This window comes from Tinamus guttatus, unplaced genomic scaffold (genome assembly GCF_059628265.1).
Source record: "Tinamus guttatus ecotype Peru unplaced genomic scaffold, ASM5962826v1 Tinamus_guttatus_pri_ptg000116l, whole genome shotgun sequence".
Classification (NCBI taxonomy): domain Eukaryota; kingdom Metazoa; phylum Chordata; class Aves; order Tinamiformes; family Tinamidae; genus Tinamus; species Tinamus guttatus.
The window spans coordinates 2,134,923-2,151,888 of record NW_028288650.1 but is presented as its reverse complement, the minus strand read 5'-3'; the positions used below and the strand labels follow the sequence as shown (position 1 = coordinate 2,151,888).

The following is a 16,966-nucleotide window of genomic DNA, read 5'->3' as shown; positions in this document are numbered from 1 at the left end:
CCAGGTCTCCTCCTGCCCTTGCCCTGTGGATTGGATTCCCATCTGGACCCCCAACCTCCCTCATTGCCACAAACCCGCCTGATGACCCCGGCGTGGAGGCCAGCCTCGCTTGGCTCACATGGGTCCTGTGGGACACGGCCCTGGCCGCTGCTGGCCCTGCCACGCGAGCTGCGGATGTGCCTAACACCTCGAGGTGTTTAAACCATGAGGTTTAAACAGCATCCCGCCTAGTCCCTTTACAGACCACAGACCAAGGTCGTTCTGCTCACTGTCGCTTTAGGGCACAACACTCAGGAACTCGAACACCTTCGCTTTAAGCGTTGTCTTGCTCTGCCTCAGCCCCTAAACGTGTTTTGCCTCTCACCGAGGGCGTTTTGCGAGCGCGGCGCCCCAAGCCGAGCCCGCTCCCCCCGCGCCGCCTCAGGCGCCGCCGGCCACGTCCGTGCCCCGGCGCCGCCCCGCGCGCATGCGCGCCCCGCCGCGGAGCGGGGCGGCGCGAGCGGCGGCGGCGGCGGCGCGCGCGGGGGGAAGCGGCGGTTCACGCAGCTCTGAGGATGTCGCGTTACGGCCGATACGGAGGCGGTGAGCGGTCGCGGCGGCCGCGGCGCGGGGAGGACGGGGGCCGGGGAGCCTGCGGGAAGGGGCGGTTAGCGCGGGGAGCGGCGGCGCGGAGCGCGGCGGCGCGGGCGGGGCGGGCGGCCGTTGCCGCCGCCGCCATTTTGCGTCAGGGGCCGTGGGGGAGGGGCGGGCCCGCGCGCGCTGCGCGGCGGGCGCGGGAGGCGGGAGCGGGCGCGCAGCAAGATGGCGGCCGGAGGCGCTCACGGGGCCCGCGCTCCCGGCAGAGACCAAGGTCTACGTGGGGAACCTGGGCACGGGCGCCGGCAAGGGCGAGCTGGAGAGAGCCTTCAGCTACTACGGGCCGCTGCGCACCGTGTGGATCGCGAGGAACCCGCCGGGGTTCGCCTTCGTGGAGTTCGAGGACCCGAGGGATGCCGAGGATGCCGTCCGTGGGCTCGATGGCAAGTAGGTATTTCGGCTGTGCGAGCTATTCAAAACCAACGGGAGAATGAATCGGGAATTTTCTCTTTTCTTTTAGTCTCGCTTTAAGCAGAAAAGCACTAAGGTAACTTATAGCCGCTGTGAATTTGTTCCAGGGTGATCTGTGGCTCCAGGGTTAGAGTGGAAGTGTCAACAGGGATGCCCCGTCGCTCCCGCTATGACAGGCCCCCGGCGCGGCGCCCCTTTGACCCCAATGACAGATGCTATGAGTGTGGCGAGAAAGGCCACTATGCTTATGATTGCCATCGCTATAGTCGCCGAAGGAGGAGCAGGTACGTGTGGGACCAGCGTGGCCGGGTTGCTTCACCAGTTAAGTCTTGTGTAGCTCTTGTTAGCAAAGAAGAGAATGTTACGCCAGTTTTCTTTTAACTTTAAAGCTAGAATAAATGTATAGGCGTATATTACAATTTGTTGCTATTTCTATCAAATGTTAATATCTTAATAATCAACCTGGTCAAAACCTTTCAGGTTTCTTCGTTTGAGTCAGTCGCCTTGATTCAGAATGTCACGAGCCTTAAGATTTCATGCTGAGGCGCCTTGCAAATCCGACACTTAAGATCCTCCTAGACCTTGAGGTGATCAGCATAAGAGGCCAGATCCCCTCGAGCCATCTACACGTAGCTTCACCTTATTCTTTAAGGGCAGAAAATTTGAGACGGTGATCGCCGTAACAGTAAATTTGGCTTTCAATTGGGGCCCCCCCTCCGGTTTAGAAAGAGGAACACCAGATTGACCACATTCCCACCTAGAAAAATCTTCTTGCGTCAATCAAGCCTCACCCTGGCTCATTGGGCTGTCAGTTTGATCGTCGTTAGATTGAAGAGAACACCTAGATGCAGCGATCGGCTATAGATACTTCTAGATCGTCTAGATCTGCTAGACCTTGGGCCAAAGAGGGTCGACCTGCAAACTTGCAAGGTTTATTTTAAATACACATTACAGTGTTTTCTATTCTAATGTAATTCTGCAATGTAATTCAGCTTTTAACATTTTTCTAGGTAGTAAAAATGCTCAAGACAAGTAGGCCCAGACATTTTTTTCCAACTGACAGATGCTAGTTCTTTAGTTGTCTGAAAGTTTTGACTTCAGCAGAGGCTCACATGCACAGATTGCTGCGGCTGTTTTCTGATACCTGTTTTCTCTAACCTAAAACTAGGTCCCGGTCTCGATCCCGGTCAAGGTCCCGAGGAAGAAGGTATTCTCGTTCACGCAGTCGCAGTCGTGGTAGGAGGTGAGCTTAACTTTGTCTTTTTTTCCTTCATTTTTTTCTTTTTTTTTCCGGAAAAAGCTACAATTTTATAATCTGTTTTTTAATTCTCTTTTGCAGGTCCAGGTCAGCTTCCTATCGTAGGTCTCGGTCCGTTTCTCCTCGTAGGTCTAGATCTGTCTCTCCTCGCCGGTCCCGATCAGGTTCCTTGAAGAGATCAAGGTAATCAGTCAGTCTAAGAATGCTTTAAAAAGTCACCAGTAATTCTGAATAAACTTAAAAGCATGGTAATCTGGTTACTTTTTGGGACTTCAGTACAACTGCATGTCCCATGATGAATTTTGATGTCTAAACTACCTAGTAAACATGCAGATGTTGCCCTCAATATGTAGATATTAATGTAAGTAGTGTTATAACAGTCATCACTCCTAGTGGAGTTGCATTCTTTGATCATCTTTATGTTCTTAATTTTCTTTATTCAGGTCTAGGTCAAGATCGAGGTCTAGATCTAGATCTGTTACGTGGCCACGAAGCAGGTAAGATCTCCGCAGTGATGGAGGATACTTAATTACTTAAAGATCTGTTAATGTTTTCTGTTCTTTAAGATTTCAAGAAAAGTTCAGTGTTCTTCCTGCAAAGATATGGGTTGGAAGCCATAGAAGAAAACTATACAGAAAGTCGTTCTTTCTCTTTATTTTACGTATCAACACCTAGGTCCTGTTAGTGAACAGAAGTACAGTTTGGTTGGTTTGCGTCATTACTTCAGTGACGTGACAAACAAATGTAGAATTTATTGGGAAGAGTGCTTTGCTCTGAGTTGCACGTCTGCCACTGCAGATACTTCCCATAATTTATCAAAAATGAGAATGCCCATTTGGTAGTGTTTTTAAAGCATAAATGTATGTAAACAATCAAGTCTTAAAGGACTCGCTAGTGCTCTGAGAGGCACAGCTGTTTTCCAGGTGTCTTAAATACAACAAACTTCATTCACAGTGAGTTGATTTGTGATGGTTGAATTAAATTGGAGATAGTACAACACCTTGACGAACCATTTTGTACCATTGAATGTGCCAGCAGTGTGGCCATCATATTTTGAAGAAATACAGCCTGTCATTTGTTCTCTTCAGTATCGTGATGTCCTTCCACAATAAAGCAACATGTGCTGTGATTGCAATTGTTTAATTTCTAATGAAGTCGCTCCTACATTTCCATATTGGGCAATTCAAAGATGGGTTCTTTGCAGAAAGATCAAAGGAGTGCACAGCACTGACCGTAGACTTTGAAGAATTACATTGTGTTTGCTGTGTTGGCAGCATTAAAGCATAAATCTGGAAGTAGTTGTGGAAAGCCTCAGATGTGAAATGTATAACCTTCCTTTATGGGCTCTGAGAATATTTTATTTCTGTAATGTTCTAGTGCAGCAGTTTTATTGAAAAAAAAAATGTTATTTTTGAGACTTTTCAAAATGATTAAGATTTAAAAGAACATTTTTTATCAAGTGTGTATAGAAGATTAAATGTACTGAACTGAAGGCACCATGCACTCATGGAGCAGCCGCCTGCAGCCACTTCATAGTGGCAGGTGAAACTCAAGCCTGGCAAAAAGACAAGTTCAGAGCATGGCTTTTTGTGAGTCCCTGCCACTGGCATCAGCCTCATGCCACAGTGCTGAGCCTGGGTGCAGCACCAGTTCAGAAGGCATTTTCTTCAAAACTTAGCAAAATAAGGCCTGTAAATCTGCAGGACTGTGTTCAGCACAGTTTTTATGCCCTCAGTGTGAGTCTTGCCATGTCAAAGCAGGGCCTTGCTAAACTGTGTTTTTCCCTCTTGTAGGTCCAGGTCACATGGCAGATCTAAATCTGGCTCCCCGGCTAAGAGGTGAGAATACAAAGATAAAATCCCCGTTTTTAGCTAGAACTCAGTATTGTTTTTTCATGATAGACAAAACCCGCTCCCTGGATCAGTGTCTCAGGTAATATTTTATAAATTTGTTAATCACTTGCATCTGGTGGCTTTTAGAAAAAAAAATAACCTACAGCACAAGCACCGAGCTGATCCGCTTCAGACACAACAGTGACTATATGGTTTCCCTGGATGTTATTGGGAATATATTCCTTACCCACCTCTTTTTTTTTTTCACTAGTTCTTAGTGGTTTCTATCACATCAATGATTTCGTTGTGCTGAATTCTGTTGAATTCCACTGCCCATCAGATAAAAGGCATTAGCTTTGTTAATGCTGTGGGCAAAATGCTAGAAAGGATCCGTAACTTTTTTGTCTCAAAGCCTCATCTCAGTTCTTCCCCCTTTTTTCCAGTGTCTCCTCTATTGAGGATGGCTCCTTAAAATTAGTCTACGCCAACTAAGAATCCTTACTGTTGTAAAAGCTGATCTGATAACTGCCATTTTAAAGAACTTCATGCTCAATTTTTGATGATAATTACATTGCTGTCTAAGATATTTACTGTCTTGAATCAGTAAGTTCATTTTTAACTAAGCTGCATTAATTGTGCTCTGTTTTGACAGTCGATCAAAGTCCCGATCACCATCTCCAAAGAGAAGGTGGGTTGTTCTCTATCCTAGTAGCCTGCAGTGCATTGAATTCACGTTGTGTTACCTGCAAGGCTCTGTGCTGAGGAGTGTAACTGCTACTCAGAGTAAAATGTTAGGAAAAAAAAGGGAATTTTGCTGAAATAACTTGCTCTGATACAAATGTGAGTGTGGTTACTGCTCCCATTAATGTAAAGCACTCCCCCACGATACTGGTTTCGTAGCCATATTCTGTCTTTCCCTCAGTTGCTGCTCTGTTATTTTCAGTTCTGTATCAGTTTTACTGAACCAAGACTGTTTAAAATACATAGAGAGGGGATATGTGGTATTTAGAATAGCTGTAGTCCTGCTACTGTGAGTCTTGCACCTTGGTCGTCTTTCTGCCCCAGAAGTTGCTCCTTAGACTTGTGGGTTTCTTTTTTCTTCATTTAAAAACTACAATATATAGTCTAACCTCATCAGTAACCACGTGGGACTTGGATAAATGCTCATTATATATCAAAGTGATCACCATAATAGTATTACAGAGGTCGCAGTAGAGAAATGTAAAAATATAGTTCTACATTGGTAAAAGCAAGTATTTAGATTGATTTTGTTTAATAGGGCTCATTATGAAGAAAATTTTTCTTACTGGGATTGTTACAAATATGTATTTTCTCTTTTTTTTTTTTTTTTGGTAGTAAGATAAATGCAGTTTCTCTAACATGGAAATAATCAGCCCATTAATTTTGTCAGTAGATTTTTTGTTTGTTTGTTTAATTGACGATCAGTGCTTGAAGGGTGCTGAAGTTTCTGAGATATCCATCACCTTTTTTCCCATATTTGTGAATCAGGTATCACTACTGCAGTTTTAACTGTGATGTTTTTTCTTCTTCCTTTCAGTCACTCACCATCAGGAAGCCCTCAAAGAAGTGCAAGCCCTGAAGGAATGGATTAGAGTTACAAACTTTTGTGAAGAAAGTTATTTTGCTTACATTATAATAAGGGATTTTTTGTGGTGTCTTTGTAAATGTCAGAATGTAGATAGAAGAGTATATGAATGAAAATTTGGCATGATCTGGGTCTCGTGAGTTAGTCACAGCAATAGACTAGCACAGGCCAGTTTTTATTGTATGAATCAACTTCCTGTGATATGAAAATGTGGGACTTTTTTATTGGCACATTGAAATAAAATGTGTATTTTTAACTAAAGCTTCGCTGTGGTAATGCTGCTGCTGCTTTTAACACTGGGGTAGTTTTTACTGGATGGTATGGATGAAAAATGTCTGAAGTGGCAAAGAGTGATGTTGGTGTCTTCTCAAGCCAGTCCCTGCCCACACTTATAGTCAAATGGTCTTTGGGAACTGGATAGGATCAGTTTCTGCTTTCTTTGAAATGAAATTTGAAATTCATTTTCTCTTTGCAGATGGTTTAAAAACTTGCATATGCCTTTTTTATTCCTCTCTGATCTTTAAAGAGCATTCATTTTTCTCCTTGATGGATTTATTTTTTCTTGTTCATGTCTTTCATGGTTGAGCTAGTGTGATGCCAGATGTCCAAAAATGTAAGAAGGAGCTTTTATTCAAAACACTAGCACAGTTTAAATAAATAACATCGGCAAAAATACCCAAACAGAATACAAACCATTAATAACTAAATGATTTTTTCCTGCATTTCCTACATTTTCCTGCTGTTGTTCAATTGGAGTTTAAAGAAGAAAAACATGCCTTGAAATATTTTAGGATTTTTTTTTTTGAGGGAAGACATAAGGAAACAAACTCTGCAGGAACTTTTGAATACGTGTGCAAGTGGAAGCTGGTTGTGGTCATCCTGCAGTGCTCTCTGCCTTCCTTATCTCCTCACCAACCTCAGGAATTCTAACCTGCTGCACAGAAAACAGCATTTTTAAAGGAGCTCAGATCCTGGACTTACATTTATTGGTTTAAGCTGGTTTCCTACAACAAGCACATAGCTGAAGGCTTCATGATTTGTACATACGTACAGCGAACTCTACTCATGCTGTAGGCAAAAATTGCATGACAAGGCACTTGGTTGACAGATGCCACCAAAAGACTGGAAACAAGGCTAGACTGACCAAAAAATGGTAACTGAAGTGTTTTTTTTTCTTATTTTTTTAAAGTGTGATGGAATATCTAGCAGAAATCTATGCCACTTCCATTGTTAAAGCTTTACAAACCTGTCTAAGCAAGCACAGGAATGGAAAGTGAGGGCTATTTGGGCCCCTAGTGAAATAGGTAATGGTAGATTGCATCAACTGTAAACCGTAACAGTATCCTTAAAATGAAGAAAAGGATTAACGGGGCAGTTGAGGGACTTTTTGTTCCTCCTGCGCTTTTCACCTTTGCCTCCCACTTGCTGGTGACAGGCGCAGGAGGAAGGACAAGGCCGCGAGAGCTGCCCCGGGCGCTTCCCGGCTCACCTTCTCCGGCCGCTCGCTCCGAGTCCGCAGGCCTCACGCAGCGGCGAAGAGCAGCCACGTGCTGTGCTCGTACTCCTGGCCCGGGCGCAGCAGCGTCTCGGGGAAGTGCGGCTGTAGGTGAGGAACCACGGGGCAGAGAGGCCGGGCTGCGGCGCGTCGCTAAAATCCCCGTTCCTCCTCCTCCCCGGCAGCGAGGCTCTTCCTCACGCCACCCCGGCGAGCTCAGCAGGAGCTGAGGAGGAGGCCGAAGGCTTTCGGGGAGCCCTCACCTTGTTGACGGCGTCGGGCCAGCTCTGCGTTTCCAGGCAGAAGGCCGAGTGCTTGGCGTAGGCGGCGGAGCCTTTGCCCTTGAGGGAGCCGTCGAGGTTGTTGCCGGTGTAGAACTGCAGGCCGGGCTGCGTGGTGTGCACCTCCAGGCTCCTGCCGCTGGCCGGGTGCCGAGCCCTGCGCGCGTCGCCACAGCGTCGGTGTCAGCGGAGGACGCGCGGGCGCCCGGGGGAGCCCGTCCTACCCGGCCGCGAGGCGCCGCGCCGAGCCCGTCCTACCTGGCCGCGAGGCGCCGCGCCGAGCCCGGCCTCAGGCAGAAGTTGTGATCGAAGCCGTCCAGGTGGAAGCGCTGCAGGTGCCTCCCCAGCTGCACGGGCGCCCGCAGATCGAAGGCCGTGCCCTGCACGGCGGCCACCTCCCCTGCGCGACGAGAGCGGCTGAGGGCCGTGAAAGCCAGAAATGCCACCAGGCTCCCGGCTTCGCAGGCGGCAAGAGAGGCTTCTCCAGCCTCGGACGCACCGGAGCCCGGCTCCCTCATCCCGGGGACTGCAAACGCAACACTTACCCTCAAGCCTCCTTTTTAAGGATACATGTGGGAACGCTGCGTCCTGCAATGAAAACTCCCAGGGAGAACAACCCCCCTGCAACATGTGGAACAGCACAAAATGCACTTGTCCCAAACCAAATATAAATTTCAGCGGGGGATTTTTTCCCCCTGGAAGTCGCATTTTCCTATCCCTTGCTAGTGGGAGCAGTTCACAAAAAGAATCTTAAACCATTTTGATTTAGGCACCTACTTAAAATCCAGCCACAGCTGGACAGAAGGGCTGCACGAGCCTGGCCTTCATCCCAGGGCTGAGAGCAGCCAGGGTCTCCTCAGCTTCGGTGGACGCCTTTAGCTAAGACACTTCTCCAGGCACCAAGCGATGTGCGCACAGCTGGTTGTGGTTTGCAAAAGCAAACGTGACTTTGGGTACAGCAGACACCCAAACAAAAAAAGCTTCCTTGCTTGTTTTTCTTTTTTTTTTTTTTTGAAGATGCTTTTCCTCCACCTTGTGCTGGACAAAGTGGCCCTACAAGGACATCAGAGAGGCAAAACCTGCAAGTTCCACTCTGCTCACCTGCTGACCTGATCTGGTCTCCTCTAAACCAGGAGGGATGATGAAAAATCCATTATCTAGGAACAAATACCTGGGCCCGCTTTTCTGAAAATTTCCTTTTTCAAAACAGTCCTGTTCACAACCAAACCTGACTCATTCTTAGACTCATTCTGCATTGCAACCTGCTCTTTCTGCAACTCATTGGGGTTCCTTAGACAAAACCCCAAAGTTGGTGCTCAGGTGGAGCTGCTGGAGGACTAATCTCAAACCACCCAAAATGAAAAACAGAAGTCCAGTTTTATCCTTTTTTCCCCCCAAATCAATGCAGCATGCAAGAGGCTGACAGCTCCCTTCTACACTGAGGCAGCAGTAACAGCACCTGTGTTTAAATAACCCACTTAGCATGCAAAACAAGCAGGTTTTTGTTAACCAGCTCTCCTCTTACTGGCCTGCAGGATATTAAAGCTAGCCGAAAAAAAAAAAAGCTGTATTAGAAGTGCCACTTTGGGGCATTCAGACTGGTAGCAAACCATGTGGGCTCTCCCATTCTGACTGACACCTCACTTCATGCAGGGAGGATGACACGGAGCTCCCAAACACCGAAAATCCCAGTGGTTTTGGAGCTCCCACTGCCAAAACCTGCTGAGGAGGGTTGCACGCACACAATGGCTGCAGCCGACTCGTGACAAGGGCCAGCATTAAAGCAGGGGACAAACGCAGGGAGGTGAGCACTGAACCCTCGAGCGCTCAGAAATGGGGGCAAAAGGGGCCTTGGGAAGTGATTTGTGCTCCAGGCTCTCTACATCCACAACCAAAATGCCTAAAAGGCCTCACCTGGGTCCTCTCCCAACCCTCAGACATAAACCCAGAAGCCCATGGGCCCAGGAGCTCAGCCTGGCCTATGCTGTAGGTGCCACCTCTGCTCCCTTTTCTCTATGGCTTCAGGTGATCCTTGGGCTTGTGTGGCAGGTAGGTGGTTCTGGATGAGCCTCTTGAACCTGCGTTGCAGCCTCCTTCTTTTTAACCCTGTTCTCTGGGACCCCCAAACACTCATCAGTGAAACCTTCTCCCCTGTGTGCAGTGAGGAGCCTTATACCACCTACCAGTAGGGATCTTGGTGTCATCCACGGGCAGGTAAGAGTCAGCTTCAATGGAAATCTCGTGGTCATAGATGTCCTTTGAGCCCTGGGGGAGGATAGGAAATATTTGCTGTGGCTGTTCAACCACCTGAGTATGTGCTGCACGTGTCCAGCTGTGTACAGCACTGCCTAATCCGAGCAGCAAATTCATACCCGAAGGCTGCTGTTCCTCTGGAAATGTGCCCGAGTTGCATGCTGTAGGGGCTTGTGTAACTGCTGGGAGGACAAACTGAGGGTAATTTAACTGCAAAGTCATTACTGGAGCAATAGCATAAGCAGACACCCTGCCTGGAAGGCTTGGGATGTTTCTAGGACTACAGATGGGTTCAGGTCTGTGTCTTAAGGGATTCAAGTCCTAGGATACATCTTCTACTCCCTGCCCAGAGGTGATATTTCTTCCAAGGCCAGTTAGAAACACAGTGAGACTGAAATATAGATGAGAAACAGTGCAGACAAGGTGACAAGACCCCTGACTGGTGTTCGGGACCTACATGCCCTTCTGCTGCTGCCCGACTTGGCCCTGTCACATCCTTTTTCAGCACGGGATTTCTCTTGATCAGACCATCTATGTGCTGAGCTGATTCCAGCCATGCCATCCAGACGGAGGTTCAGCACGTAGCCTCAGAAAGGGTCACAGGAGATAGACAAGATAAATGAGTGCACTGAGGGCAGTGCCAGCTCTGCCCCTCCTGTTACCCTCTCGAGGACCCAGGGGAGACCGACGCTGCCCGGTTGTCCCTAGTGGAGGGAGGACAGTGTGTGGGCTCAGAACGGGCTGCATGTCAGAGTGCAGGGGGCTCTGATCAGTGGGGCAAGCTAGTGGGAGGCCTGTAGCGAGTGGTGCTCGCCCAGGGGTCAATATTGTGCCCAGCGTGTTCAGCTGCTGCTTCAGGGACCTGAATGAGGGGCAGAGGGAGCCCTCAGCAAGTCTGCTGGTCCAGCAAAGGGCTCTGCTGCCATTCAGAGGGACTGTGACAGGTTGGAGGGAGAGACCCTCCTGAAGTTCAACGAAGGGAAGCAGAGAGTCCTGCACCTAGGGAGGAACAAATCCACACACCCTTTTCTAGGCGCCTGCCACCAACTAACGATTTTTCTTCCAACAATCCCAGGGGAAGTCTCTTCTCCAAGGGCTCCTCTCGCTCCCCTGCAGCTGCTCTGCGCTGCTGGGCCCTCTCGCGCTCACCTGCCCGGCCAGGTTGAAGTACGCGTGGTTCGTCAGGCTCACGGGGGTCGTCCTGCTGCTCCGGGCTCGGTAGTTGATGGCCAGCTCCCCGCCGCGCAGCGTGTAGGTGACCCAGACCTCGAGCTCGCCGGGGTAGCCTTCCTCGCCGTCCGGGCTGACGCGGAAGAAGCGGACGCCGCTCGGCACGACCTCGGGGCTCCAGAGAACCTGCAAGGACGGTGCTGTGAGCTGCCAAGGGAAATGCAGCGCTCCCCTCGCTCGTCCTGGGCAGAGGAAACACCCGAGGAACACCCAAAGAAACACAAGGGTTTTTCTCAGCCACCTTCCCAGCTCTTCCACCTAGAAAAAACATCTGCCTATTTCTACCTATGAAGGACTGAAGAATAACATTCCCGTTTTGCAAAAAAGGGAAGCTGGAAGAAAACACATGAGAATACCAGCCTGCTCTTAGTCAGCCCCAGCTGACTCAGGGAATAAGTTTTACCATGTGGAGCGGAACAAGTGGGGCAGCTTGCTGTGATGGGGGTGGAATCCGTCCTGGACACCTTTGTGGTACCCTGTCCCAGAGGGTGCAGGCTACAGTCGGTGTTTCCAAGGCACAGTCACTCCCTAATCACACAGGAATGACCTGGGGACAAGGCCCTGGCAGTGCTCTTGAGATCCCCCCATCCAAGCCCTGTGCGGTTCACGAAATGACACGTGTCAAAAGGCAACGTTTTCACCCAAAGCAGGAAGTTGGGGTGCCAAAGGCAAGACGCGGACTCCAACGCGGGTCCTTTTCCCGTGCAGAGATCGGCCGCATCGGTTCAGCGGGAGCTCCCAGTCGGTTAAGCGGGTCGAGCCCACACGTTCCCTGGCAGGAAGAGCCGCCGTGGCCACCACCAGGCCCTGGGATTTTACACCTTCTGCCCCAAATGTGTTTGCAGCAGCTTGCAGAGGGCTGGGCTTTTAGCAGGGCCTTTTGCAGACACCTGAACTTGCCCCAGGGGCTGGCGTGAGGAAGGTTTGAAACCTGGTTTGACGCCAGTTCATGGTGCTGCTCATTAAGTGATTTTTTTCTTTTTTTCCTCCCCTCAATGCTCTGACTTTTGCCCGGTCAGGCTGGATGTTCTTCCACAGAGCAAAACATTAACCCAGGAAAGCAGCTGTACATTTGCACAAGTTCCTCCAGGGAAGCTGTGGATCAGCGCCTGGCAAAGCACTCTATCTGACAAAGCCCAAGGCTTCAGGAAAGCGGAAATTTCCATCCATTATGGAAAAACGGAGATTATCAGCAAGGCTATCGGAGGGAAGAGACACACGGCTGCTCTTGCCCCTCACAGAGCTATCCTGAGGAAAATGGAAGCGTTGGAGAGGGCAGAGCGCGACGCTGGGGCATGGGCAGATCCAAAACTCTTTAACACGCCAGAAATCCCTAAAAAGTCAGGACTCAAGACCCCTCTCGCTGTCCCCCGGGGGCTGACGGAGCCCCCAGGCCGGGCTTTACCTTGTCAAAGCCCTTGGCTCCTCCATGCAGGCTGTTGGGCCCGTTGTTGAGGGCCAGCTGATACTCCTGGCCGTCCAGGACGAACCTCCCCTTCGCGATCCGGTTGGCAACTCTCCCCACGACGGCCCCGAAGAAGGGGTGCTTCCTCGTGTAACCTGGGCACAAGGGCAGCGGTAACGGGCGTTACGGCCTGCGGGGACCTCAAGGCTCCTGGGGCTCATAGGATGTGCCCGGGGAGGCACTGGCTGGTGTTGCACGTTTTTATTAAAGCAACTGGAGGAAGGGAGTGTGTTTGGTGTGAAATTACAGGGATTTTGTCCAGTGCTGCCAGTCCCGGCGTGCCATGGAGCCACCCCAACACTAGAGCCACACAGGGTCCCTTTTCCCTGCCCAGCGCTGAGCCCAGCTGGTTAAATTCTCCCATTTTTGTTATTAGTGTTATTACTATTATTTTAGCAGATTCAGACCCACCTTCCAAGCTGTCGAAGCCCAGGACAACATCCGCAAAGGTCCCATCCCTGTCTTTGGTCTCCAGAGCAGCGATGATGCACCCCAAGGACAGGATCTCCACTTTGACGCTGTCGGACTTGAGCGTGAACTTCTCCACCGTCCCCCCTCCTTCCTCCTGGGGCAGGCGCCCAAACGCTTCCCTCGTCACCTCCGTCATCGCTGCCGCCTCTGCGGCCCCTCCGGGCGGGATGAAGCGAGGTGGCCGGGAGCCGAGCAAACCGGGATCGGGGTATGTGGAGCCTGCAGAGGATCCGGGCGCCTCCCAGGGCCTCACGGCGGCGGGGAGGAGTTAAACCGAGCGCCGCTTCCTGCCGGATCCTTGCTCGGCGCCAGCGCCCATTCCCGTGGCCTCTTCCTCCTCTCCCGCCGCTGGCACCACGGGAGCGCATGGAGCACGGCAAAATGCCGCTTGCTTCTTTAAATCAGGAATTGTATGAGGAAAGGCTAAGCGAGCTGGGCCTGGTTAGCCTGGAGAAGGAAAGATTGAGAGGGGATCTGATCAATTTGTATAAATATCTGGGGGGAGAATGTAGGGAGGATGGGGCCAAACTCTTCTCAGTGGCAGCTGGTGACAGGACCAGGGGTAACGGGTGCAAGTTGAAACCCAGGCAGTTCCATCTCCATGTGAGGAAGAACTTCTTTGCTGTGAGGGTGCCAGAGCCCTGGCATAGGCTGCCCAGAAAGGCTGTGGAGGCTCCTTCTCTGGAGATCTTCCAACCCGCCTGGATGCCGCCCTGTGCTCTGGGTGTCCCTGCTGGAGCCGGGGGTTGGACTGGGTGATCTCCAGAGGCCCCTTCCAACCTCAACCATCCTGGGATTCTGTGAATCCGGCAGCCAGCTGTTATCCATTAACGTGATATAGCGTAACGTAAATGCTGTGCTTTAGTGCCAGTTAACGCTCTCTATTTGAAATTAGTGTTGTAAGTGAATGCACTTGGCACTAGCCGCGCTGCGTTTTCTTTTTGGTCATTCCCACCTCACAGGAAGAGTTCCTTTCAGGCCTGTGGCATGAGTTTTGCCCATAGGGAGGCTCAAACACAAGCACTTCTCATTTTTATTTTTCTTTCACAAAGAAATGCACAGTGCTGGGCTCCCACCAGTGCACCAGTGAGCATTGAGAAAAGGTTGCTCCACATCTCCAAGACTTCAGTTTCATCTCCCTTTCACATCCCTTTTTATCTCCAGTTTCATCTCCCTTTGCCTTTCAGCTCCACACAGATAGCTAGGCAGTGCATGAGCTCCCTGCTCCATCTTTCCCCTCGCTCTCACCAGCCTTTTGCAACCCAACAAAACCAAAAATATTAGTGAGGAGCGAGGTTTTATGAGCTCTGTCACTGAAGGTCACCTTGCAGGGATGGCAGAGGCCCACAGTGAAGGCTCCTTGCCTTGGCTGCAAAGGCAAAGTGAGAAGTCAGATGGTTAAGTGAATGGTTCTGCCTTTAAAGCCTCACCCCAAAATTAACAGAAAGACATATTGTGAAGACGTGCAGGTTTTTGGAGAGGCAAGTGTTTATTGCACTGCCAAGTACTCAGAAGATAACCTTATGAGGAAAGTTAGAGGAGAATGTATTTCCCTGGATTCTTCTGCTTGGAAATTCTAGGTGTCTGCAGGGCAAATGCAGTTTTGCAAGGCAGAAAGGAAGTGTCGGGTTTTACACATGCTGGTGCTACTTTCTTATTGTTACTTTAATTTTGTGGTTTGAGATGGTTTTCTTTAATCCCAAAATGATTTTGCTTGAAAGGCTAAGTTTAACCAAAACAAGGGGTTATCAGCTCCAATCACAAGCTTGTTCCTTATCAGCAGCATAAAAATGTAGCTCATCAAAAGACTTGATGTTTCTGACCCAAATTTTTGCACCAGTTTTACCTCTTGGAGCCATGAATCATGGCTAGATTTGAAGCACTGAAGTAACTGCTTTCTATATGACTCTCCCAAACAATAAAAACCCTCAGAGAGGTCTTGTTTTACAGAGAAATGGTAGTGCTACAGCTACAGGGAGTTAAAATAGGGGAAGGACAGTCAAGGTGAGCATGCCAGGATTTACCATGGCAGTACTAACAATATTTATTGCCTGTAAGACCTGCCTTGAGGCTATCAGTGTGCTGACTGCCGCAAGGTGTCAGATTAAAGCAGCCCCTTCTGAAGGGGGCCGTGTCTGTGGGGACACGTGCAGGCCTGCACTGCGGTCACCTGCTGATTTCCTGCACTTGTTTCTGTGTGCAGAACTCGACCTCCACTTAAATGTTTTGCTGAAATGCACCAAGTCTGCCGCATCTGACAGTGGCATCGTGCAGCTGAAGAGGAGTGTGCAGTTAATGCCAGTCACCTACCTTGATAGGAGAAATATCTATTCCTGCCCTGTGGAGAAATCTTTGGACAGCCTTCTCCCACTATAACAAAATCTCTTGTTCTTAGGGCACCTGAGCTGCTCGTCTCAGCATCGTGAAGAGGTGCTGCTTTGTGTGGAGAGCCCAGCAAGAAGAGGATATGATGTCCGTGGCGTTTTGATTCGAAGCCCATGGAAACGCTCCGTGAGTTGAGCAATGGCCAGTGATTACAGTGAGCGGGTGCCCAAGACGCTTATTTATTTGGTGATGCAGTGAGGCAGCAGGAATGCGCTCGCTGCGGTTGGATGTGGGCCCCGTTGCGGCTTCATACACACAGAAAGGGAGGCAATTTGTTTTTTTAGACTGCTATTTGTTACACCCTGCAGCCTTGCAAGGCTGTAATTAAATCCTTTATGAAAAATCTTGCGTGAGCCTGAGGGGCAGAGCCAGCGCTGGAGCTGTTGAAGCCCGCGGGGAGTTTGCATCCACAGACAGAACAAAAGTGGAGACGTTTTCCCCACTGTTTCCCCATCTGCATCTTCTGCTCTGCTGGGCACTGAGCGTGGCACCCAAAACGGAGCCGGCACCGCTTTGTGCTTCATCTCGACAGAGGCAAACGATGCTGTGCCATCGATCAGGTTATTTTAAGAGCTGGCACGGAGCAATTGCTTGCTGTAATCCTGGCGATCGTTTATTGGGAGCCGGTTACACACGTTTCCCAAAGCTCGCCAAAAAAACGCAGCTACCCGAGAGCGCTCTGAACGCGGCATGTCTCAGAAACGCCTCTGTATGCAAGTTGTTTGCGTCTCAGGAGCAGCCAAAGAGCCATTTGGCCGTGTTGGTTGCTATAGTAATTACTTTCCTCGGAAGCTAAAATAACAGCGCGCCGCTCCTGCAGCTTGCAGCCGTGCAGGCTGCCTCGAAGCGCAGACGGCTCCGTTTGGCTTCGGAGGGGGCTGGGGAGGGCCCTCAGAGACAGATTTCTCTTTGCACGACTCATTTTGAATTTAACCTTTGCAGAGGATGTGTTGCAGGTCTGAAAGTGCTGCAGGCTCAAAAATAAAAGCGGCAGAGAGAGCGGTAGGGCGGCCTTGCGGCTGAGGTTTCGGATGGGGGTGCAGAAGATTTGGATCCATTTCCCGCCTCTGCTACTAGCAGCTGGTAGGAAAGGGGACCGGTCATGCTCGTTGTCACCGCTGAGGGCCCTGCAAAGCAACAGGCAGGGAGAAGGGCACAAGCATCGCCGGGTGCCATCGTAAACAGCGGTGCTGCTGGCTGCAGGCCTTGTACTTGAACAGGCAGCGCAGATGCGTTTCCAAGAGATGAGCCCCACAGAAATGTCCTGATGGCCACGAAGGAGATCCGAGTGGGACGGTCGCCCTCCTGCCACGAGAAGCAGCAGCTGAAGAGCTGCAGTGCAGAGCGGTGACTGGCTGGGCATGGCCTAACTAGGGTCTCGAGCACCAGCGAGGGGTACCCGTTTGGTTTTGCAGGGGGTGAGCAAAAAGAAGGGGTGAGGACATAGCGCTGGGCTTAGAAAAGGGGCCAGAGGTGTTAGGATGAAAGCAGAGAGCAAATAAGCAGGGAAAAGATTTTGTATTGCTCTGCAAACGCTGCGCAGTCCTAGAAAATTCGCTGTGAGATGTGTACGTGGCTGCAGTGGCAGCTGGCAGGGAGATGCCAAAGGGAGATAAAAGAACTGCACGATACACTAACAGGTT

At 50.2% G+C, this 16,966-nt stretch overlaps 2 protein-coding genes across 2 annotated transcripts; one reads left to right on the top strand and one right to left on the bottom strand.

Annotated features, from left to right (window-relative positions):
- The first annotated feature begins 529 nt into the window (after positions 1-529).
- LOC104570188 (serine/arginine-rich splicing factor 7) lies at positions 530-6,004 on the top strand. The gene is made up of 9 exons (XM_088521283.1): positions 530-582; positions 843-1,023; positions 1,155-1,331; positions 2,216-2,290; positions 2,387-2,488; positions 2,749-2,802; positions 4,099-4,143; positions 4,790-4,825; positions 5,696-6,004. Exons 1-9 carry the CDS (start codon positions 555-557, stop codon positions 5,748-5,750), a joined length of 753 nt encoding a protein of 250 aa, XP_088377409.1. The 5' UTR covers positions 530-554; the 3' UTR covers positions 5,751-6,004.
- Positions 6,005-7,249: 1,245 nt separating this feature from the next.
- GALM (galactose mutarotase) lies at positions 7,250-13,074 on the bottom strand. Its single transcript, XM_010217186.2, has 7 exons — positions 12,879-13,074; positions 12,408-12,562; positions 10,922-11,128; positions 9,703-9,784; positions 7,778-7,919; positions 7,502-7,676; positions 7,250-7,343 (listed from the first exon to the last, which is right to left on the bottom strand). Exons 1-7 carry the CDS (start codon positions 13,072-13,074, stop codon positions 7,266-7,268), a joined length of 1,035 nt encoding a protein of 344 aa, XP_010215488.1. The 3' UTR covers positions 7,250-7,265.
- Positions 13,075-16,966: the final 3,892 nt, after the last annotated feature.

Coding starts and splice junctions, on each gene's coding strand:
- LOC104570188 (XM_088521283.1), top strand. CDS start 555: ATGTCGCGTTACGGCCGATACGGAGGCG. Junction 2,489..2,748: donor GGTTCCTTGAAGAGATCAAG/GTAATCAGTCAG, acceptor TTCTTTATTCAG/GTCTAGGTCAAGATCGAGGT. Junction 4,144..4,789: donor TCTGGCTCCCCGGCTAAGAG/GTGAGAATACAA, acceptor CTGTTTTGACAG/TCGATCAAAGTCCCGATCAC.
- GALM (XM_010217186.2), bottom strand. CDS start 13,074: ATGACGGAGGTGACGAGGGAAGCGTTTGGGCGCCTGCCCCAGGAGGAA. Junction 7,920..9,702: donor TGACACCAAGATCCCTACTG/GTAGGTGGTATA, acceptor CTCGTCGCGCAG/GGGAGGTGGCCGCCGTGCAG. Junction 7,677..7,777: donor GCGCGGCGCCTCGCGGCCAG/GTAGGACGGGCT, acceptor CGACGCGCGCAG/GGCTCGGCACCCGGCCAGCG.